Source organism: Pongo pygmaeus, chromosome 19 (genome assembly GCF_028885625.2).
Source record: "Pongo pygmaeus isolate AG05252 chromosome 19, NHGRI_mPonPyg2-v2.0_pri, whole genome shotgun sequence".
NCBI classification, from domain to species: domain Eukaryota; kingdom Metazoa; phylum Chordata; class Mammalia; order Primates; family Hominidae; genus Pongo; species Pongo pygmaeus.
Genome location: NC_072392.2, coordinates 77,999,605 through 78,023,012, shown reverse-complemented (window position 1 = coordinate 78,023,012; position 23,408 = coordinate 77,999,605). Strand labels below are relative to the sequence as shown.

The window sequence follows — 23,408 nt, the reverse complement described above, 5'->3', positions numbered from 1 at the left end:
GGCAAGAAAGTAAAGCAGCTCAAACACGATTCATCACTGATCAGTGTTTACCATTGGCTAAATCTGAGTTCACGCCTTCCTTCTCTGACCTAAGTGTGAAGTCAGGAAACATGTGTGCCCTACTCCTGACCTCAGTCCCCAATCTCCCACCAGCCTCAGGCCCCTCCACTTCTCAAATCAGGTCCCAGACCTGCCCATGAAAATGGGGAACAAGCTGTAACTAACAGATTTGTCCACATGTTCCTATCACACGTCCCAACCCAGGGTACCCACCCAGAGACATCTGGTATCATTTAACAAACACATTGAAGGACAACTGGTCTTCAGAGCTGAAGAGAGATCCTAGGGGGAGAAGTTAGGACAACAGTGAAATAAGTAGCAGCAGCAACGACAGAGGTGAATGGTGACAAAGACTGCCGTGATGAGCAGGTAGCCTATCAGGGTGAGCTCCACAGCAGAGCGAGTCTCAGGATCCGAGAACGAGGCTGGGTAGCGCCCACGAGATGTCACACCCAGCCGGAAACCAGCAACTCGCACACCCTGCCTCCAGCAATAGTAGATGCCCCGGTCATCCAGCTGGGTGAAGCGGATGTGGAGCTGGTTGCCGTGGTCAATGAACACCCTCATGGACCTGTTGACACCCTTCAGGTACTGTGTGCGGTAGAGGTGCTGGCGGTCTTTGTCCCAGGCCACTGCATGCTCTGGCCGGGCCCCAGGACAGGAGATGATGAGGCCATGGCCCAGTCTCTGCTGGTGGAACTGAATGGGCACCTGGGGCACCCAGGGCCGGCTGCCCACTTTGGACACATAGTTAACGATGGCCAGCACGCCCTCCCGGATGGTCTTCGTCTTCTCACAGGGTACTAAGCAGCTCCGAACCAGCACCTCAGGCGTGTGGTCCCTGGCCTTGGTCCACAGCTTCCTTGGCACAGCCCTTGAGCCACAAGACACCACATCGGGCACCGCCTTGAGGTAGCGTGGGGAGAGGTCTGGGCTCTGCAGGTAGCAGAGGCCAATGCGCCACTGCTCCCCACGTACCCCGCAGCGGTCACAGGGGGTCCATTCCCAGAAGGTGGTGAAGACATGGAGGTGCCCATAGTATTCATCTGCGAAGGGCTCCTGGCCCTCGTCCTGGAAAGTGGCCACCATTCCCTCACTGTTCTGGATGTCCACATCGTAGGCGTAAAAGTAGTCCCCCTTGCGGGTGCCGCAGAAGTACAGGCCTGAGTCCTCAGGCTGAGCCCTGAAAACCAACAGGCTGAACATGCGGATGCTGAAGCGGGTCAGCATGTCGCTGCCCACACGTACCTGGGCTGCCTCTGTCAGCACCCGCCCATCAAAGTCCGTCAGCACTTTGGTGTGGCTGCTACCTAGGTGCTTTTGGTAGAACCAGACTACAGCTGTCATCTTTTCGGGTTTGCAGTGACAGGGAAGCTCAAAGCTCATGTCGGCCAGGTAGGCCGCATTTTCAAACATCAGGAAAGCAGGGCAGGGGGTCTTCTGAAAAATGTTTTCTTTCTCCACAATTTCGAAGGCCTGGAGACTCCCCCATGCCCACAGGAGCACAGTGGTGGGGGCCAGGTGCATGCCTGAAGGAGGCAGGGGTCAGAGGAGCAGGGCAAAACCAAGGCATTAAAGGCTCATGGGGCTCCTAGAAAGCACGGCTGAGCGGAGGCCTCTGGATGAGGAAAGGATTATGCAGCTAGGAAAAGCAGCAACAATCTGCAGAGGAAGCCGCCAAGTGCAAGGCAATGTATTCCCGGTGGATGCCCTTCTAACATTCCAGACCTGATCTCGAGGGGAAAGCCATTCTAGAACCTGGCCTTCACTCCCCTTTCTAGAACACTGGCACTCACCCAAGAATGGGTCAAAGGAAACCGGAATGAGAAGGGCGGGCCGAGGTGCTCGGGCAGGGAGATCTCTGCCTCAGTGCTCCAGGCCCTGTCCTGCCGGCCTGGTGGAAAAGTCTTTCATCAACCTGGGGGATGAAGGAAACCTACCCTCCTGTATATCTGGCCATTTGGGAGGCTGGCTGGACCTGAGCTGATGGCTTGGGGCTTTCCCAGGCCCAACCTGCACAAGAACTGAGTCTCCAGGGGAAAATTCAACACCTCAAATGAGGTAGTATTTGATCATTTGTTGATTACACGTCCATTCATTGGTTTGGGGCTATAAACATTCTTGTTAAGAGCTGTGGAGATCAGTGTTTGTTTACCATAAAGATTTTGCTTTTTTCTTTTTCTGAGTGGAGGCTGTAACTGGTATAGCCAGCATTTGGTTGGGCACACACTCAGCTCTCAAGGCCAGTGGGCTAGAGGCTTGGCAGACTCTAAGGGTGGGAAACAAAACCGCTTTCAACTTCCTGAGGTCTTGACTGTCCCGTGGATACATACACACAGTTCAAAATAGCGAGACACTGAAGGACTGGAGAAGTGGGGAAGACTTGATTCCTGTTTTTGCTCTGAAAATTCCAAGTTGAGAAGGGAACCAAGTGTGGGTTTCTTATTATGGTCCTGCAGAACCCCCAAGACAACAACCAAAAAACTGCCTCCAGTGATCACTGGGATCTCTGAGGGTAGCTTGTCGCATCAGTCAACCTGGTACAGCTCCAGCAGCTCCTGCAGGAGCCTCTCCTCCTCCTGGAGCCCACCAGACTGCTCCTCCAGACCCTGCTCCTCCCAGCTGAGCCCCTCCTTCACGGATCTGGGGTTGCCCATGGCTTGCAGCTTCTGAAACAAGCCCTTGCAGCTCTCTCTCTCTGCCTGGCTCAGCAGGCTCAGGTTCAGGGTGAAGCGCCCAGTGCTCGCCAGGCTGCGTAGGATCCCCAGCACCGCTGCCCGGTCAGCCGGCCCCACGTGATCAGCCAGTGCCACCAGCAGCTCCCCAAGAAGTCCAAACCCCACATCTGTCTGGAAGAGGCGGCCCAGCCTTGGACCCCCAAGCTGCAGTAGAGCCTGGTAGCGCTCTGGCCCACTTGGCAAGTGTCGTCGCCAATCACGATAGAAGTCAGCAGACGTCTCGGGCTGGAGGGGGGTTTTCTCCTGGATCACAAAGGAAGGAAAGGGAGTCAGGAGCTCTTCTAGCTGCTCTGCGACAGTGACAGTGAGGGGAGCCTGTAGCTCTTTATCTCACTGTCTTCACCTTACTTCTCTCTGAGCACTGGGAAAGCTGTGGTCCTTGGGGGCCTCATTTTCAGATGAGGAAACTGGGGATGAAACAGGGAAGGCCCCAAGGAATCCACACCATGATTTAAGATTCTCATTTACACTGGAATTTTCCTACTCATGAATGGAGACATAGCTCTGCTCTTCAAGAGTAAGTCAGGGTTTACTGTAAGTCGGGTGGATGGGTTGATTGGAAATCTCAGGAAGAGAGAAAGGAACTCAAGGATCTGAATGTCGGGGTCTCTCTCTCAACACTGCCACAGGATCATTACACTAGACACCATACAACCCAGAGGCAGAGCAACCCAAATCTGATCTGAGAATGAAAGTCAAAGGACTAAGGGAAGCGGACCTTCCTAGCCCAACTTTCTGACTCATTCTGCCCACTTCAACTCAGCTTCGCCATCTGCTGTTTGTTTTTCTTTCTGGGATTGGAGGCAGAAACCTATCTCTGTTGGTTTAACATGACAAATAAAGAAGAGGTATGTGTGGTTAAAAAAACAAAACAAAACAAAACAAAATGAAAAAACTGGATTAAAGCTTTAGGGCAGAGAATCCTGGTGGACTAAAGGGGCAGGGCCTCACCTACCGGGGAGATTTCAGTGGCCACATCCTGGAAGGTCCTTCCCTGAATAGTGTGACAGTTCCAGGGCACAGTTCTCTTTCCTCCCATCTTATCCTTCCGCTCCAGTGGCTTCAGATGTGATGCAAGGACAATACCCCTGTAGGCAAAGGACAGAAATTAGGCAATGGACTTAATGCTGTGTCTGTGGGTGTGAGGCAGCTAGACTTTGCATGGTATAGGATAAACCTGTTACAGAACAATATGACCATAATAATAACAACAGCGATAGCTGACTGCTTTCAAGCACTTCACATGTGTCAGACACTTGCTCAGTCTTACGTGCAAGAACTCATTTAATTATAACAGTTACTGTTTTACAGATAAATAATAATTGAGACTCAGAGAAGTTAAAGAAATTGCATAAGATCAAACAGTAGAGGGTGGGGCCAGGACTGAAGCCCAGAATGGTTTTATTTCAGAGTTAACTACTATAGTCCACCATAACAGGAGGGCCTGAGAAAAATGGCAGTGAGCCAACCTGAACTCCTCATAGGAAGCCACCCTCTGTTCCACTGCCCGTAACTTGGCAGCATTCTCCCGTTTGTACTTCTCATCAGCAGTGAGTGCAGCCTGCAGCTCTTTCTCCAAAGCCTTGAAGTTGACGATGTCATTCCTTTCCATGGCCTGTGCCTGGGAAGGCAAAGGGAATATACGTCAGTGGACGGTCAATATCAGGGGAAAGAGGGTACCTCTGAATTATTCGCCAGAACACAAAATGACCCCAAAGCACTCTGGACATCATGTCACTCACATTAGGAGGTGTTACAAGAATCTGGTTTTCTATTTTACAAAGACAAGTTGAATTTCACAGTGAGGACTTACACAAGACTTGTCCCCGAAAATAGAATAGAGAGTCCTGACTTTCAATTTGGAGTTCTGTCTTAATTTTGCTCTCTGCCTCTAAAAATATTTTTAATTTTGGTGCTTCAGTCGAGGAGGCATTTGGATCTCAGAATTCAGTTTCTTCACTCTTCCCCCATAGGACTGTTCTACACCAAGTCGTTTCGACAGGGGACCTCACACAAAGGCAGAACTCTTGTTAGTTACCCTTGAGCTCAGGAATAAAGTTTCATTCTTCATTGAATGTCTTTAATGAGGAAGGAGACTTTCACCCAAACCAGATGCAATGACTGAGCAGGAAATCAAGTAGAAGGGGCAAAGGAAGGAGCTCAATGACCCCATCCCCAAATTCCTCTGCCCAGGGCTGGAACAGAGGTCCCTAGGTACCTGGGCAATGCCTTTAGTTCTATCACTGTACTTCTGTAGCTTCTGCATATCTGAGGCTGACTGATCATTTCTACGGAGATATTCTTTTCTTTTTTTTTAGACAGGGTCTGGCTCTGTTGCCCAGGCTGGAGTGCAGTGGCGCGATCTTGGCTTATTGCAACCTCTGCCTCCGGGGTTCAAGCAATTTTCGATCCTGACCTCAAGTAATCCGCGCGCCTCGGCTTCCCAAAGTGCTGGGATTACAGGTGTGAGCCACTGCAGACAGATTCTTTACGTGGGTTCTACTCGTGGCTCTGGCATTTACTTGTGGGACCTCTCTGAACTGCAAACTCCTAGTGAGTTGAGCTAGATTTTGTGGCGGGGTCATCACCAACAGCCCTAGCGCAAGGAAGCAGGAAGTCCCCAACCAATCCCATAGCCACCCTACCCCAACGTGGGGAATCTGAACGCCAGGAAGGGGCTGGGCTGGCCAGTAACCGAACTCAGGTGTCCAGTTCTCAGCCCTCCCCAGGCATTTAATACATAGAACTAGCCCTTCCGTCCCCTTACTCAGCCTCCGGGACCTTCACCCCAGCAGCCCCGGCCTTGGTCCCCTTGCTTTCTTTGGGGATCCCCAGATAAGCCAGAAGGGCAGGGCAGCCCCGCGCAGACCACGCCCGCAGCTGTGGTTGCCCAGCAACTGCGCTAACAGCCTGACCACGTGATCTGCCCGAAGGCCCCCCTCCCCCATTTTCAGGGTGGTCCCGAGGCGCCTGATCAGATTCGTTCATCCTCAGCTCTCGCCCTCTTTGGAGCAGCCCACGTCTTGGGCTACTCGTCCTGGGGACCCGCTACTCTGCCTTGCCGGTCCGCGGCGGGCATACCTCGGAACTGGTCCTCAGGCAGAGGGTTGTCCTCCCGGGCAGAAAGGCGACAGCGGCGTCTGCGGGGTCCTTCCTGGCGGCGGGCGCAGGCGTTTCCTTGGCGTGGGGCGGAAGCGCGGTCTCCGGCGGCGGCCTGGGAACTCTTAGCTGAGCAGGCGAGAGGTAAGTTGAAGCGGGTGAGTGGCACGGAAGGGTTGCTCCAGGTGGGATAGGAAATTAAAGAGCGTCAGATCTGGAAGGGGCCTTATATGCTATCGGCCCCTTTCGCTTTACGGATGGGTAAATTGAGGCCTGGAGCGGGAAAAAGAATGGAAGACCCTGTCGTCCGCGTGCCTCCCCAAGGCTTCCGAAGCGCGCACACACGCACACACCTCGATTTCGGGGCTGCCTTTATAGCCTCAGTCCGTAAAATCGTATCGCTAGGTAGGAGTGGTGCTGTAACTGTCCAGTCCCCTCGCTCACTCCCTCTTCTATCCGTGCCACTTTCAGCCGTTCTCTGCCAAGTTCCCTCCGAAGTTCTCTTTGAGCGCCTGCGTTGTAGCGGGAAGCGGCAGTGAGGTTTGTTACCATGAGTCGCTAGTTTTGTGTAACTGTGGGCAAATCAGCTATATTCTCTGTACCTTGTTAGAGTCATTCATTAGTTCAGTAAATACTTATTGAAGGCTTAGTCTATGCTAGGCACAGTACTAAGTGAACAAAGTCTTTGCTTAAATTGTAGTTGGGGAAATGAACAGTAAACAACTAGATACAAGTCAGCTAGTGATAAATGTATAACATTTGTGAATAACAATAAAACAGTGAAAGTGGGAAGTTGGAGAGTATGTATGGGGGACTTTTTAGAGTGACAGAGAAGATGACATTTTAGTGGAGACTTGATTGAAATAAAGGAACAAGGTGAAAAATATCAAAGGGGAGAGCGTTTTGGACAAAGAATGGCAAGTGCAATGGCCCTGAGGCAGAAATTAGCTTGGCTTGTTCCATGAACAGCTTTCTATAAAAATTTCTTCAATCGGCCGGGTGCGGTGGCTCACGCCTGTAATCCCAGCACTTTGGGAGGTAGACGCGGGCGGATCACCTGAGGTCAGGAGTTCGAGACCAGCCTGGCCAACATGGTGAAAACCCATCTCTACTAAAAATACGAAAAAATTAGCCGGGCGTAGTGGTGCACGCCTGTAGTCCCAGCTACTCGGGAGGCTGAGGCAGGAGAATCGCTTGAAACCAGGAGGCGGAGGTTGCAGTGAACCGAGATCGTGCCGTTGTACTCCAGCCTGGGCAACAAGAGCAAAACTCTGTCTCAAAAAAATATATAAAATAAATAAATAATTTCTTCAATCCCTTGACTGGGGTCTTGGGAGAATGAGATAAGCATAAATGCGATAATAGCTTTTTAGAAGTAAGAAGAATATGCATGTGAAAGTTTCCATAATAATTTACATTTAATTGTTGGTCCTTGGAGCTCCAATTCTCTCTCTACATTCAGCACCCAGCAGGTGGCATTGAGGGAGTTGGAGGTATCAGTCTAATCCAAGAAATATCAGCATCTTAAAATTAAACATCCCATTCAGTTAACATTTATCCAGTTCCTACTTATGCAAGGTGCTGTCTTGGCTATTGGCTGTGTTAGCATTGGTACTTTTTTCTCAACTATTTAAAAGTGTAAAATGTGGCCGGGTGCAGTGGCTCACACCTGTAATCTCAGCACTTTGGGAGGCCAAGGCGGGCTAATCACCTGAGGTCAAGAGTTGGAGACTGCCTGGCCAACATGGTGAAATCCCGTCTCTACTAAAAATACAAAAATTAGCCAAGTGTAATGGCGGGTGCCTGTAATCCCAGCTACTTGGGAGGTTGAGGCAGGAGAATCGCTTGAACCTGTGAGGCGGAGGTTGCAGTGAGTCGGGATCATGCCGCTGCACTCCAGCCTGGGCAACAGAGCGGGACTCCGTCTCAAAAAAATAAAAAAATAAAAATGTAAAATGCATTCTTAGCTGGAGGACCATGCAAAAACAGGTGGAGGGGCCAGATTTGGCCACAGGTCAGAGTTTGTCAACTCTTGCTCTAAAGTATTAGGAGGTGAAGAGGCATTGTGTCAGCAGCATACTGTCAAATATTTGGGAAAAAGAAAGTTATTTGTACTGTTCTTGCCACTTTTTGGTGTTACTTTAAAATTAAATTTAGTATCATAAAAGGAGTGAAGGGAAGAAGCGGGTGCATGGAACACAGGGTTCTCATGATCAAGGATGGCAAAAAATAATGCTAGCTAACGTTTATTGAGCCTAGGACTCTGGTAAAATTTTTTTTTTTTTTTTTTTTTGGAGACGGAGTCTTACTCTGTCACCCAGGCTGGAGTGCAGTGATGCTATCTCGGCTCACTGCAGGCTCCGCCTCCCAGGTTCACGCCATTCTCCTGCCTCAGCCTCCCGAGAAGCTGGGACTACAGGCACCCACCACCACGCTCGGCTAATTTTTTGTATTTTTAGTAGAGACAGGGTTTCATCGTGTTAGCCAGGATGGTCTCAATCTCCTGACCTCGTGATCCACCCACCTCAGTCTCCCAAAGAGCTGGGATTACAGGCGTGAGCCACCGCACCCGGCTGGACTCTGGTAAATTCTTTACATGGGGTATTTTATTTAGTCCTCATAAGCATTTATTCAGTGAGGATTATTCATTCCATTTTCCAGTTGAAGAATAGGAATCAGGTTCGAAGAGATGAAGTAACTTAACTGAAGTTACATAGTTGTTGGTGACTAAAGTTAGGATTTGAATCTAAGTCTTCCAACTCCAGAGCCCTGATGCTCTAGTCTGTTATTTATTGCTTATAAACTATAGTTGGTGATGGTAATTAGTAACTACTATTTGTTTATTTATTTATTTATTTTTTTTTTTTGAGACGGAGTCTAGCTCTGTCAGCCAGGCTGAAGTGCAGTGGTGCGATCTCAGCTCACTGCAACCTCTGCCTCCTGGATTCAAGTGAATCTTCTGCCTCAGCCTCCTGAGTAGCTGGGACTACAGATGTGTGCCACCACACCTGGCTAATTTTTTGTATTTTTTGTAGAGACGGGGTTTCACTGTGTTAGCCAGGATGGTCTCTGTCTCCTGACCTCATGATCCGCCCATCTTGGCCTCCCAAAGTGCTGGGATTAAAGGCGTGAGCCACTGCGCCCAGCCAGTTACCTACTATTTAAGACAAAATTAAATACTGATAAAGGTGCAAAAAGCTCTAGTAGGATAGAGGGATGAGAAATTGAGGAGCTAGGAAAGCTTGAAGGAGGTGGTGGCATTTGAACTGTTTCTTTGAATAGAATTTCAGTAATTGAAGTGGAGAAAACCCACAAAACACTACTTAATTACAAAGGGAAAATGAGTAACTTTACAATGGAGAGGCCTGGCAGACATCATCTTAATGAAGTGATCAAAGTTAACGTTACCACTAATGGGGCAAATCGAAATCATGTATCACCTGATAGGAAATGCATTGAGAAGAACACAGCATCACTTCTATGATATTCCTGCCCAAAATGCATAACCTGAATATTATCACAAGGTAATATCAGACAACCTCAAATCAAGGGACATGCTTAAGGATGTCATGACAGTCCTTGGAAGGAAAGACTGAAGATTGTAGATCCAAAGACTGAAGATTGTAGATCCAAAGAGACTAGAAACTTGACAACCAAATGCAAACATGATCCTGGATTGGATCCTTGGGTGTGTAAGGTATTACTGGAACAATCTGTGAAACTTGAATGGGATCTGTAAAGTAGGTGGTAGTAATGTGTGAATATTAATTTTCGGATTTTGATGGTTGTATTGTGGTTATGTAGGAGAATGTTCTTGTTTGTAGGAATCACACATGGTGAGGGAGAGGTTGGCAAACTTTTTCTATTAAGGACTGGATAATATTTTAGGCTTTGTGAGCCATATGGTTTCAGTCTCAACTACTCAACTCTGCTATTACAGTGTAAAGGCAACTGTAAATGATGTAAATGAATATACATGGCTGTTTTCCAGTGGAACTTTTTTTTTTTTTTGAGATGGAGTCTTGTTCTGTCTTCCAGGCTGGAGTGCAGTGATGCCATCTCGCCTTACTGCATCCTCCACCCCCTGGGTTCAAGGGATTCTCCTACATCAGCCTCCTGAGTAGCTGGGATTACAGGTGTGAGCCACCATACCCAGCTAATTTTTGTATTTTTAGTAGAGACGGGGTTTTGCCATGTTGGCCAGGCTGGTCTCAAACTCCTGACCTCAGGTGATCTGCCTGCCTCGGCCTCCCAAAGTGCTGGTATTACAGGCATGCGCCACCGCACCCGGCCTCCCAATGAAACTTTTTTAATAGACACTGACATTTGAATTCCTTATAATTAATTTTCATGTATCATGAAATATTTTTCTGTTGACTTTTTCCCTGACAATTTAAAAATGTGAAAAAGCATTCTTAGCTTGAGGGCCATGTAAAAACAGCTGGAGGGGCCAGATGTGGCCACAGGCCAGAGTTTGCCCACCCTTACACTAAAGTATTGGGAGGTGATGAGCCATTGTGTCAACAGCTCACTTTCAAATAATTTAGGAAAAAGTAAGTTATTTGTACTGTTCTTGCCGTTTTTTGATACTGAGTTATTTTAAAATTAAATTTAGTATTAAAAAAGTGGAGGGAGGGGGACCTCCTCTTTCGGCTTTGGAGCGCCCCCCCACACCCCATCTCTGTACGGCGGAGCTTCTTCCTTCTGTCTTCCTTCTTCCTTCTTGCCTATTCAACTCTGCTCCTTAAAACCCAAAAAAAGAAAAGTGGAGGGAAGACTACATAAATAGAGACAAGTAAGGCAGAGACTTGAGGAAAGTACTGGGCTTTGGGAGGAGCATTCAGTAGGTTGATGTCACTGGAGAGGAGGCATGTGAACGGGGTATGGCCAGCCACAAGACTAAGACTACACAGGTGGAGCCACCACATGTAGGCCTTGATTACCTTGCCAGAATCTAACTCTTCTCTCCTTGAATTTTAGCATCATGGATACCGACTTATATGATGAGTTTGGGAATTATATTGGACCAGAGCTTGATTCTGATGAAGATGATGATGAATTGGGTAGAGAGACCAAAGATCTTGATGAGGTAAAACAAATATATTGCTCTTTTCATCTCGCTCTTATTCACTTTATTTAAGACAAGATCTCTGTTGCCAGGTTGGAGTGCAGTGGCGCAATCTCAGCTCACTGCAACCTCCACTTCCTGGGCCTAAGTGGTCCTCCCACCTTGGCCTCCCAAGTAGCTGGGACTACAGGCATGCACCACCATGCCCAGCTAATTTTTTTTTTATTTTTCGTAGAGACGAAATGTTGCCCAGGCTGGTCTTGAACTCCTGAGCTCGAGCAGTCCACCTGCCTTGGCCTCCCAAACTGCTAGGATTACAGGCATGAGCCACCATGCCCAGCCCCCTCTTTTTTTTTTTCTGAGACAGTCTCACCCTGTTGCCCAGGCAGGAGCGCAGTGGCACCATCTTGGCTCACTGCAGTCTCTGCCTCCCAGATCCAAGCGATTCTCAATGCCTCAGCCTCCTGAGTAGCTGGGATTACAGGTGTGTGCCACCATGCCCGGCTAATGTTTTTTGTATTTTTAGTAGAGACAGGGTTTCACTATGTTGTCCAGGCTGGTCTTGAAGTCCTGACTTCAAGCAATCCACTTGCCTCGGCCTCCCAAAGAGCTGGGATTATAGGCATGAGCCACCATGCCTGCCCCCTCACCCCCCTACCTTTTTTTAAAAAATAATGAAATTTTGAATCCTCTGTGTTCCAGTGATACCCTGGGTATGTCTCTTGAGATTGTCCTTTTTATAACATGACTTAGTGGGATCTCATACTGCTCCAGCAAAGCTTAGCTACTAAGGTTCCAAAAGGGAATATGTAGTTTCATTGATGAGATGGTTTTGTAATCTGAGCTCTAGTTGATCAGTAGTTCTTCCATTTCCCTGAAGTGTCTTTTAACAGTCATGAATAATTCCCACTTGGAAAAGATACTCAACTCTTCCAGCTGCAGCTGTACTGGGAGCTCCCTCACAAGCTCAGATTTTCAGAAATGCATAAAAGCAATAGAAAGGGCCCGGGCATGGTGGCTCACGCCTGTAATCCCAGCACCTTGGGAGGCCAAGGTGGGCAGATCACGAGGTCAGGAGTTCAAGACTAACCTGACCAATACGGTGAAACCCCGTCTCTACTAAAAATATAAAAATTAGCCGGGCTTGTTGGTGCGTGCCTGTAGTCCCAGCTACTTGGGAGGCTGAGGCAGGAAAATCACTTGAACACGGGAGGCGGAGGTTGCAGTGAGCCAAGATCGTGCCACTGTACTCCAGCCTGGGCAACAAGAGTGAAACTCGGTCTCAAAAAAAAAAAAAAAAAAATGACTGTTGAGTACTTAGGAAGCTAGCATAAGTTTTATAAAAATCATTTTCTCGTGATAGATTACTAGGTTGAGACACAGGTCAGGGGCATGCTGTGGACATGATGTATCTTGATTTGGGCAAGACATTTGAAGTTTTTTATTGATGTCTTATAAACCAGCTTTTTTTTTTCTTTTTGAAAATAAGGTTTACAGTCAGGTGTGGTGGCTTACGCTTGTAATTCCAGCATTTTGGGAGGCTGAGGCGCTTGAGCCCAGGAGTTTGAGACCAGCCTGGCCAACATGGTGAAACCCCGTCTCTACTAAAATACAAAAATTAGCTGGGTGTGGTGGTACATGCCTGTAATCCCAGCTACTCAGGAGGCTGAGGCAGGAGAATTGCTTGAACCCGGGAGGTGGAGGTTGCAGTGAGCTGAGATCGAGCCACTGCTCTCCAGCCTGGGTGACACAGCGAGACTCCATCTCAAAAAAAAAAAAGGTTTTACGGTGTGTTTTTCTTTAATTATATAGGTAATTCATGAATACATTCTCATTCAAACCATGTTGATAGAAAGGTTTCCTTTGTTCTCGTTCCATTCACTCTTCTTCCCCAGTTAACCTCTGTAACTCATGATGTCCTAGTGAAAAGAACATGGGCTGCATCATAATACAATTAGAGGAGGTCACAGCTGGTTGAACAGTGGGACACAAAGATTTTTGATTAATGGGTCATCAGCAGAGCTCTTGTGACATGCCCTAGGCATCTATGTTTGGTCTTGTCCTTTTCAACTTAAAAAATATATATTTAAATAGAGACAAGGTTTCACTACGTTGCTCAGGCTGGTCTCGAACTCCTGGGTTCAAGCAATCTGCCCGCCTTGGCCTCCCAAAATGCTGAGATTACATAGGTGAACCATTGTGCCCCGTCATTCAGCCTATTTATCAGTGACTTGGGTAAAGACAGAGAACAGAGGTTTGTCTAATTTGCACATGACGTAAAACTAACATATTGGGTAACAGAATCTAAATTCAAAGTGATCCCAACATACCTGAATTTGGGACTAAAAACCCAGTAATAGGCCAGGCGCGGTGGCTCACACATGTAATCCCAGCACTTTGGGAGGCTGAAGCGGGCAGATCACTTGAGGTCAGGAGTTCGAGACCAGCCTGGCCAACGTGGTGTGAAACCATCTCTACTAAAAATACAAAAAATTAGTTGGGTGTGCTGGTGCGTGCCTGTAATCCCAGCTTCTCGGGAGGCTGAGGCAGGATTTTTTTGTTGGGAGTGAAGGCGGGTGGAATTGGTAAGTAACAGAGTTTCTTTTTAGGGTGATGAAAATGATCTAAAATTGATCGTGGTGATGGTTGCACAATTCTGTGAATATACTAAAAACTATTGAATTATGCACTTAAAATGGATAGATTGTATGGAATATGAATTATATCTCTATAAAGCTATTAACAAAAAAATTTTAAAAATAAAGAATAATGGGCTAAACACTTAGTAGCTCACACCTATAATCCCAGCACTTTGGAAGGTCAAGGCAGGAGGATCACTTGAACCGAGGAGTTTGAGACCAGCCTGGGCAATGTAGTGAGACCCCATTTCTACAAAAAATTTAAAAATTAGCCAAGCATGGTGGTACATGCCAATAGTCACAGCTACTCAGGAGACTGAGGCGGGAGGATGGCTTGAGCCCAGGAATTTGAGGTAGTGGTGAGCTATGGTCATGCCACTGCACTCCAGCGTGGGCAACAGAGTGAGACCCTATGAAGGTTTTTACTTCAGTACAGACAGTTGAGTCACTCATACTTTTTAGTTCTTACTCCTCAGTGTCATTGCTGTGCAGAGCTCTGCTGTTATTTAATTAATTTGTTAATTCCCATTTATCTCATTCCCATACCTGCCACCACAGTTCTTTGTAATTTATGTATGTTTCTTTTTCTATGAGTTGCATAGTGTGTGTGTATGTTAAGTAAATGGTATCATTGTCTGCATTGTTCTGTTTCTTTTCCCACTCAGCATCATGATGAGTGGTGCATTTTAGGGTTTCTCCCTGTTGCTGTGTGTACATCTAGTCTGTGGGAACTGACTGCTACTCGGTTTGCCCTGGTGACATCCCTCTCTTAGTGATAGACACCCAGGTTACCTGTCACCAGCTCTCCCTCACCATAATTAATAATCCAGTGTACATTCTCATATGTGTCCCTTTATGCAATGTGGAAAAATTTCTTTGGGTTATATTCCCAAGAGCAGAGTTGCTGGTTGTAGGATATTATATATATCTCTATCTATATATGCTTATTGTATTTATACTTAGTTGATATGTTTATACTAAGTACTGTCGGATTGCCCTTTAAAATGGCTGTACTGGTCTACCTTCTTTCCAGCAGAATGAGGGTTATAGCCTCCTAGTCCACAAGATGCATAGATTTATTATTATTGTTATTTTTTGAGACAGAGTTTCGCTCTTGTTGCCCAGCCTGGAGTGCAATGGCGCAATCTCGGCTCACTGTAACCTCCACCTCCCGGGTTCAAGCGATTCTCCTGCATCAGCCCCCCGAGTAGCTGGGATTACAGGCATGTGCCACCACGCCCGGCTAGTTTTGTATTTTTAGTAGAGATGGGGTTTCTCCGTGTTGGTCAGACTGGTCTCGAACTCCCAACCTTAGGTGATCTGCCCGCCTCAGCCTCTCAAAGTGCTGGGATTACAGGTGTGAGCCACCGCACCTGGACAGATTTTTTTTTTAATTATATTGAGGTATATAACAGTAGAGATGCATAGATTTTGGTAATGGAGACAGGAAAGAAAGATGTCCATTCTAAGGCTGGGTGCGTTGGCTCATGGCTGTAATCCCAGCGCTTTGGGAGGCTGAGGTGGGCAGATGACCTGAGGTCAAGAGTTCGAGACCAGTCTGGCCAACATGATGAAACCCTGTCTCTATTAAAAATACAAAAATTAGCTGGGCATGGTGGCATGCGCCTGTAGTCCCAGCTACTCCAGAGGCTAAGGCAGGAGACTCTCTTGAACCCAGGAGGCGGAGGTTGCAGTGAGCTGAGATCACACCACTGCTCTCCAGCCCGGGCAGACAAGAGTGAAACTCCATCTCAAAAAAATTAAAAAATTAAAAATTAAAAAAAGCAATGATAAAAGAATATTTGTTTAGTTTTATTTTAGACTTGTTGAGCTACTGTAGACTTGGGTAGAGATCATTACAGGCAGTCAGAAATTATTATATAAAATCCTGCAGTTAGATTCATAATATATTCAGCAGTATGGGGCAGGAGAAAACTGGCTTGATAGCTGTTTGGAGCCACCACCAGTAGGATATATGTGGCTGCCAAAAGAGCTAATGTAATCTTAGGCCACTTTAGTAGAAGTAGAGTGTAAGATGGTAGGAGGTAGCCGGTCTCACCACTGGAGGGTTTTGTGTTCTTAAGGAAGAGGTTGGCATGCTGGAATTTGTGTGAAGGAAAACAAGCACTCAGCAGTCCCTCTACCCACCTGCCTACATCTGTACTCATATATGATGCCTTCCCTTCCGTTCTTACGAATGATTTGGTCATGTTTCTGCCTATTAGAAACTAATCCCATCCCTTCTCACCACTCAAGACCTTTGGCAATTCTGCTGTCTGTCTCCTGTGCCATCAGTTTTCCCTGTCTACCGGATCATCCCCATTAGCATACACAGATAAAATGTCATTTCATCCTAATACTCTCTCTTGACCCCATATCCCCCTTCATTTATCTCCAGATTTTCCCTGCTTTCCAGTGCAGCACATCCCGAATTAGTTGGTCATGGTTGCTGTCTCCAGATCCTCTCCTCCCATTTTCCTTCAAACCCACTTCCAGCCTTTTGTCTCTCGCATTCCACAGCTCTTGTCAAGGTCACCACTGACCTCTGCCTTGCTAAATCCCAAGGTCAGTTCCCAGCCCTCAGCCCACATGACCTGCCTGCATCTGTCTGTCCCAGCCGATCATTCCCTCCTCTTTAAAATACTCTCTTCCTTCGGCTTTCAGAGAACCCCTGGTTTTCCTCCTCACTGACCATCCCTTCTCAGCCTTTGCTGCTGCTTCCTCATTATCTCCCTGACTTCAAAGTGTCAGCAGGCCCGGGGCGTCATTCCTCAGACCTCTTCTCTGTCTATACTCACTCCTCTGGGGATCTCATCCGGTCTGTCAAATAACTTTATTCATGACGGTTCAGATTGGTATCTCCAATCTGGACTTTCCCCTTGAATGTCACGTTTGTATGTCCACCTTCCTACATGGCATCTCTACTTAATGTCTAACAGGGAATCTCAAGCCTGGCGTTATCTCACACGTAAGTACTGAGCTTTCCCCTCCCTGCTCCCCCAACCTGCTCTTACAGTCTTTCTTCCTCATCTCAATAAAGGCAAGGCTGTTTTCCAGTGCTCGGATCAAAAGCCTTGCTGCTTCTCTTTTTTTCTCACACCTCCTTTCAATTCATTAGAAAACAGTTTTGACTCTACCTTTGTAATGTATCCAGAATTCAGCCTCTCCTCACCACCTTCCCAGTTCCTACTCTGTCTACTCCAAGCCACCACCACTGTTATTCCTTTCCTGAATTACTGCAGTAGCCCCCTAACTAATCTTCTTGCTTCTAGTGTATTCTCAGCATAGGGGCTGGAGTGGTTCTTTTAAAACAGAAGTCTGATCATATCACTTCTCTGCTCCAAACCCCTGGTGCAGAGTTTCTTCATCTCAGCACTGTTGACATTGGGGCCAGATAATTCTTTCTGTGAGGACTCTGTGTGTTGTAGGATGTTTAGCAGCAGCCATGGCCTCTACCCACTGGATACTAATGGCACCTCGCCCCCTACTTTTCTCTAGAGTAAAAGTAAAGTCCAAATTCTTAGAGCGGTCCAGAAGATCCTGTCTGTTTGCCTACCATGTGATCGCAGCTTCCTGTTCCCCCATCCTTTGCTCCATTCTCACCGTATTGGCTTCCTTGCTAAACCTCAAAGTTGCCACATGCTCTTGGCTCTGGGCCTCTGCATTCGCTATTTCACCAGCCGACTAGAATGCTCTTCCCCAGGTACCTGTAGAGCTTATTCTCTCTCTGCAGATTTTTTGCTTCAGTAGCGCCTCTTTTTCCTTGATTGCTTTATTACTAACACCTGGAACGGTGCTTAGCACATATTAAGTGCTCAGTAAGTGTTTTAGGACGTTAAAGGGTGATCTGGTGGCCACCTTAGATTATTTGGAAGACTTTTTAGCAGGAGTGAGAATGGCTTCGTTAATGTTGCATATGACTATGGGTTAATTTGTAAGGAGGTAGATTTGAAGTTATTTAATTGTAAAGCGTACCATTTAATGGCTTTTAGGGTATTCACAGAGTCATGCAACTGTCATCACAATCAATTTTAGAACATTTTTATTATCTCAGAAAAAAACTCCACACCCCTTAACCATTGCCCTCCCACCCACACCTACCCTGCCAGCCCTGGGCAATCTGCTTTCTGTCTATATAGATTCGCCTATTCTGAATATTTTCATATAAATGGAATCATATAATATGCAGCTTTTTCAGTCTGGCCTCTTTACTCAGCATCATGTTTTCAAGGCTCATCTACGTTGTAGCATGTATATACCTATAGCAAGTATAGGTATTTTGTTTGTTTTTGTTGCCAAATAATCTTTTGTATGGATGTACCACATTTCATTTATCCAGTCATCAGTTGATCGACATTTGGTTGTTCCCACTTTTTGGCTATTATAAATAATGCCACTATGAACATTGATTTCTAAGTTTTTGTGTGGCCATAAGTTTTCATTTGTCTTGAGTATATACTTAGAAGTGGACTTTGCTGGGTCATATGTAACTCTGTGTTGAACATTTTGAGAAACTACCAAACTATTTTCCAAAGCAGCTGCACCTTTTTCCCATCAGCAGTGTGTGAGGTTTCAGTTTCTCCACATCCTTGCCAGCACCTGTTATTATCTATCACAAAGTTATTTTCCAAAAACAATTCTGTGGATATAAGTGAAAATTTTAAAGGTATGGGCTTATCTCCAGTTTTCACCTCTGGCTTTTGGTTTCTGCCTTTGGAGAAAGTTGCTTTTTTCCCCGTAAAGGGGTGTGCTGTGATTTGTTTTCTCCAGTCTCAACCCACATGTGACCAGTGGCCCACATTCAGAAAGGGGCAAGTTTGAACCACGAGCACTGTCTATGGCCTCGGCTTAGAGTCTTCTCTTTGTGAAGGGTCTCAAAGGAGTGGAACCTGCCCCACTGGCATAGAACTCAGAATGAGAAGCTGGCCAGCATGTACAGTCAGTGCTCTCACTCATGGAGGTAGTCAGACATCAAACAGGAAAAGCGTGTGCCTCTTCGATTCTCCTTCTCCCTCTTGCTTTCAGATGGATGATGATGACGACGACGATGACATAGGAGATCATGACGATGACCACCCCGGGATGGAGGTGGTGCTGCATGAGGACAAGAAGTACTACCCAACAGCCGAGGAGGTGTATGGTCCTGAGGTGGAGACCATAGTTCAAGAAGAAGACACTCAGCCTCTCACAGGTACATCAGGAGGAGCTGGGCTGTGCGGAGTGAAATTGAAACCTGGAAACTTCATTTCATAGCTCTCAGCAAACCTTAAAAGTTCAGTGAATGAATTGATCAGTTTTTCTTTACTACCTTCAGGTACTGTTTCTGGTTTAAGGTTTAGTTAATCCTCTTTTAATATTCAGTAAAGCTCTTAACTAGTTTCTAAGCAAATAAGAGTTATTTCTTATTTATCTGCTATCAGTTTAGGTGCATGAAGACTGTTGTTAAGTTTATTTACCCTGTGGCCTGATATGTTTTTCCATCCAAATAACTCCAACCCTTTTAACCAGTTCTCATAATATGTATTGTCCATTTCTTTTTCTTTTTTTGAGACGAAGTCTTGCTCTGTCGCCCATGCTGGATTGCGGTGGCACAATCTTGGCTCACTGCAACCTCCGCCTCCCTGGTTCAAGCAATTCTCCTGCTTCAGCCTCCCTAGTAGCTGGGATTATAGGTGTCTGCCACCATGCCTGGCTAATTTTTGTATTTTTAGTAGAAATGGGGTTTCACCATGTTGGCCAGGCTGGTCTTGAACCCCTGACCTCAAGTGATCTGCCTGCCCTGTCCTCCCAAAGAGCTGGGATTACAGGCGTGAGCCACTGCACCCAGCCTTATTGTCCATTTAATAGTTTTCATAGGCTGGAAGTGGTGGCTCATGCCTGTAATCCCAGTACTTTGGGAGGCCAGAGCAGGAGGATCGCTTGAACCAGCAGTTCGAGACCAACCTGGGCAACATGGTGAAACTCCATCTCTACAAAAAAGTACAGAAATTAGCTGGGCATGGTGGTGGATGCCTCCCAGCAACTCGGGAGACTGAGGCAGGACGATCACTTGATCACGCCATTTGTACGCTTCCGCCTGGGTAACGGTGAAACCCTGTCTCCCCAAAAAAAAAGTTTTCATTGATCTTTTGGAAAATAATTGCATCTTATAAATGCAAGGAAAGATCTTGAGCTGACATTGACCTCAACCTACATCCATTCCCCCTCCCTCCCTCCCACTGTCCCTCAAAATGAAGCCCAGACTCCTCTTTCCACAATTCAAGGTCCTTCACTGTCTCATGCCAAACAGCATTTCCAAAACTTTCTCAACATATGAGTGATCCTTGAGAGTAAAATAAATTGATGTCATACATCATACATTCTGAAAGGTCAGTCTAATGGAATAGTGCTCCAAATTTTTATGTTTTATGCCCACCTACACATCACTACCTTTTTTTTTTCTTCTAGAACCCATTATTAAGCCAGTGAAAACCAAGAAATTCACTCTGATGGAGCAGACATTACCTGTTACGGTGTATGAGATGGAGTAAGTTACAAGGTTTCTCAGCTTCTCTGCAGGAATGCTGTGGGTTCATGTTTTTGTAGAGATAAGAGGTGGCTTTTGGCTGAAATAGCTAGTAAATTGTGGCCGTACATAGCTCTCAAATTCTCCTTCAGCTTATGTGGCTGCTGGGATATTTGGGGTCAATCTTAAATTTTCTCTTGGTGTTCACCTAAATGTTAGCTGTTTCCTCTTCTAGATCTTTAGTTTGATGTTGAAGGCCAGCCTTTAAGGGAGATCTGGGTATCACAGTTATCACTGTTGGGTCCACCAGAGCCTGTTTGGACTCAGTAAGACTGCTGAGTATTTTAGGAATATATTAGCTCTTTATTTTGTTTTTTGTTGTTATTTTGAGACAAGGTCTTGTTTTGTTGCTCAGGCTGGAGTGCAATGGCACAATCATGGCTCATTGCAGCCTTGACCTCCCAGGCTCAATAGATGTGTCTGCCTCAGCCTCCTGAGCAGCTGGAACTACAGGAACACACCACCATGCCTGGCTAATTTTTGTGTTTTTTGTACGGTTTCACTATGTTGCCCAAGCTGGTCTCAAACTCCTGGGCTCAAATGATTCTCCTGCCTTAGTTTCCCAAAGTGCTGAGATTACAGGCGTGAGCTACCATGCCCAGCCCTCAACTCTTTATTTTGAAAAGGAGAGCAAAAGCGGGTAGATATATGTGTAGGATCATTTAGGTGCTCTCTGTCTCTCTCTTTTTTTTTTTTTTTGATGCGGAGTCTCACTCTGTTGCCCAGGCTGGAGTGCAGTGGCATGATCTCAGCTCTCTACAACCTCCACCTTCCAGGTTCAAGTGATTCTCCTGCCTTAGCCTCCCGAGTAGCTGGGATTACAGGCGCATGCCACCACGTTCAGCTAATTTTTATATTGTTAGTAGAGATGGGGTTTCGCCATGTTGGAAGTCCTGGCTGGGTGTGGTGGCTCACGCTTGTAATGCCAGCACTTCGGGAGGCCAGGGCAGGTGGATCACCTCAGGTCAGGAGTTCAAGACCCGCCTGACCAACATGGTGAAACCCCGTCTCTGCTGAAAATGCAAAAATTAGCTGGTCATGGTGGCCTCAGCCTCCCAAAGTGTTGGGATTATAGGCATGAGCCACTGCTCCTGGCCTAATTTTTGTGTTTTTAGTAGAGACAGGGTTTTACCATGTTGGCCAGGCTGGTCTTGAACTCCTGACCTCAGGTAGTCCACCCACCTCGGCCTCCCAAAGTGCTGGGATCACAGGCCTGAGCCACCATGCCCAGCCTCTTCTTCCTTTTTTAGTCTTGCTGTTTTACTATTGAAATCCCTGTGATAGTCCATTCACAGATTGTGTTACCTCTTGGATAAGTTTCTTGCGTTCCCAAAGCCAGAGCTATGTAAGTATAGACATTCACATCTGCCTGAGCACACTCCAGTTGGTCTGAAAGTTGTTCCTGGCCAAAAATACCTGAAACACCTTTACACCACTCCTCATTTGGAAACGTTTGCCAGTGTCTCTTTTCTCTTTTCCTTTGTCCTTCCAGTTTCTTGGCGGATCTGATGGATAACTCAGAGCTCATCAGAAATGTGACCCTTTGTGGACATCTCCACCATGGCAAGGTAAGACAGAACTTTCAGCTACTTGGAACAGGATTTCTCTTTTGTGCCTGCTCATGTGTTAGAGTCACAGCCGTTGAGTTTGAGGTCACAAGGCTCAACCTCCTGACTGGGGGTACTGCATGCCTGTTATGAAGTCATACTGTGAAATTCTGGCTTTTCCCAAGCAGCAGGTGGAGCCTGTTCCTAAGCCACTTGCATGCCTGAGCCTTGTGTCTACATCTGGACAGAAGATGGGAAATTGAGCCTTACTCTGATTTTTATAAGTATTCATTTCCTGAGGGATGCCTGTCTAAGAAAGATTTCATCTTTTATTTGAAAATAATCCTGTGGCTTCAGTGTTAATTCTTTGCTGTCCCATAACCCTCCTTGCTCTTCTTTTTCTCTCCTTATCCCTAAATTATGTGGTGTATTGGGAGCTGGGGGAAGGGCACAGTAAATTTTCCTCTGTGGTTGGCAGATGTTAACTGTTTCTTCCCTTTTAGACATGTTTTGTAGATTGTTTAATTGAGCAGACTCACCCGGAAATCAGAAAGCGCTATGACCAAGATGTAAGTAGAACTTCTGTTGAGGGCTTAGGATGAACCATTCAGAACAGATAGAGATGTCTCTCTCCTCCTTCCTTCACCCTTCCTGTTCTCTATAAATAATGATGCCTCCAAAGTGCAGCTTTATAATTGTGATCTCTATTAATAGACTGTAAGAAAATAATTTCAACTTTCTCAGGAGCATAGAGAATATTGAGCTGCGGTATTTTGGGATGATCCATTTTGCACTTGGGATCCCTCCTCTGTTGTGATATATCCTGACTTTTATTGTCTATTCTTTCCTGTCATAGTATTAATAGCCTGCTCTATAAATGTGGTACAATTGTACCTGGTTTTCATGGTAAATTCAAATGCCTGTGAATGAGGCCAACTGTGTCTGCAAGTCTCAGTGCAATAAATGTTCAAACCCTGCCAGATTGATTGTTTTAACACTCTAGCATTAAGGCTGACACATGTCTCCCTTTACCACACTAAGAATTCTGTGCATTTGATATAAATTATCTCTCACCTATACCTAGTCTTTAGTGACCTCCCCCAACTCAAAAAGAGCAGTGGCTCATGCCTATAATCCCAGTACTTTGGGAGGCCAGGACAGGAAGATCACTTGAGGTCAGGAGTTTGAGACCAGCCTGGCCAACATGGCGAAACTCTATCTCTACTAAAATGCAAAATGTAGCTGGGTGGGCACGGTGGTGCGCACCTGTAGTCCCAGCTACTCGAGGGGTTTAGGCAGGAGAATCGCTTGAACCTGGGAGGCAGAGGTTGCAGTGAGCCAAGATTACGCCACCACACTCTAGCCTGGGTGACCGAGTGAGACTCCGTCTCAAAAAAAGACAAAATCACAACCAAAAAGAAAAACCCAGCCAGGTGTGGTGGCTCACGCCTGTAATCCCAGCACTTTGGGAGGCCGAGCCGGGGGGATCACATGAGGTTAGGAGTTCGAGACCAGCCTGACCAACATGGTGAAACCCTGTGTCTACTGAAAATACAAAATCAGCTGAGCATGGTGGCGCACATCTGTAATCCCTGCTACTTGGGAGGCTGAGGCAGGAGAATCTCTTGAACCCTGGAGTCAAAGGAAGTTGCAGTGGGCCGAGATCGCACCATTACACTCCAGCATGGGCAA

At 46.5% G+C, this 23,408-nt stretch overlaps 3 protein-coding genes across 7 annotated transcripts in view; 1 reads left to right on the top strand and 2 right to left on the bottom strand.

Annotated features, from left to right (window-relative positions):
* Nucleotides 1-32: 32 nt before the first annotated feature.
* FAM187A (family with sequence similarity 187 member A) lies at nt 33-1,587 on the bottom strand. The gene has a single exon (XM_054456531.2). The coding sequence runs from the start codon at nt 1,585-1,587 to the stop codon at nt 343-345; it is 1,245 nt and encodes a 414-aa protein (XP_054312506.1). The 3' UTR covers nt 33-342.
* Nucleotides 33-5,681, bottom strand: CCDC103 (coiled-coil domain containing 103). 5 transcript variants are annotated; one of them, XM_054456533.2, is made up of 4 exons: nt 5,566-5,681; nt 4,268-4,419; nt 3,754-3,886; nt 33-3,041 (listed from the first exon to the last, which is right to left on the bottom strand). In XM_054456533.2, the coding sequence occupies exons 2-4, from the start codon at nt 4,408-4,410 to the stop codon at nt 2,589-2,591; spliced, it is 729 nt and encodes a 242-aa protein (XP_054312508.1). In that variant the 5' UTR covers nt 4,411-4,419; nt 5,566-5,681; the 3' UTR covers nt 33-2,588. The 5 variants fall into 5 exon arrangements, with proteins under 5 accessions (XP_054312508.1, XP_054312507.1, XP_063512835.1 ...); XM_054456532.2 differs by having other exon boundaries at nt 5,017-5,680; XM_063656765.1 differs by having other exon boundaries at nt 5,586-5,677.
* Nucleotides 5,682-5,744: 63 nt separating this feature from the next.
* The window catches only part of EFTUD2 (elongation factor Tu GTP binding domain containing 2), a 48,681-nt gene continuing 31,017 nt past the window's right edge, over nt 5,745-23,408 (top strand). Inside the window, exons 1-6 of the mRNA XM_054456524.2 lie at nt 5,745-6,041; nt 10,878-10,986; nt 18,630-18,795; nt 20,052-20,130; nt 21,662-21,737; nt 22,220-22,285. Of these exons, the coding sequence (XP_054312499.1) occupies nt 10,882-10,986; nt 18,630-18,795; nt 20,052-20,130; nt 21,662-21,737; nt 22,220-22,285 (492 nt within the window). The 5' untranslated portion in view covers nt 5,745-6,041; nt 10,878-10,881. The remainder of the gene's footprint in view (nt 6,042-10,877; nt 10,987-18,629; nt 18,796-20,051; nt 20,131-21,661; nt 21,738-22,219; nt 22,286-23,408) is intronic.

Coding starts and splice junctions, on each gene's coding strand:
- FAM187A (XM_054456531.2), bottom strand. CDS start 1,587: ATGCACCTGGCCCCCACCACTGTGCTCCTGTGGGCATGGGGGAGTCTC.
- CCDC103 (XM_054456532.2), bottom strand. CDS start 5,064: ATGCAGAAGCTACAGAAGTACAGTGATAGAACTAAAGGCATTGCCCAG. Junction 3,887..4,267: donor GCTTCCTATGAGGAGTTCAG/GTTGGCTCACTG, acceptor CTTTGCCTACAG/GGGTATTGTCCTTGCATCAC. Junction 3,042..3,753: donor TGGCCACTGAAATCTCCCCG/GTAGGTGAGGCC, acceptor TTTGTGATCCAG/GAGAAAACCCCCCTCCAGCC.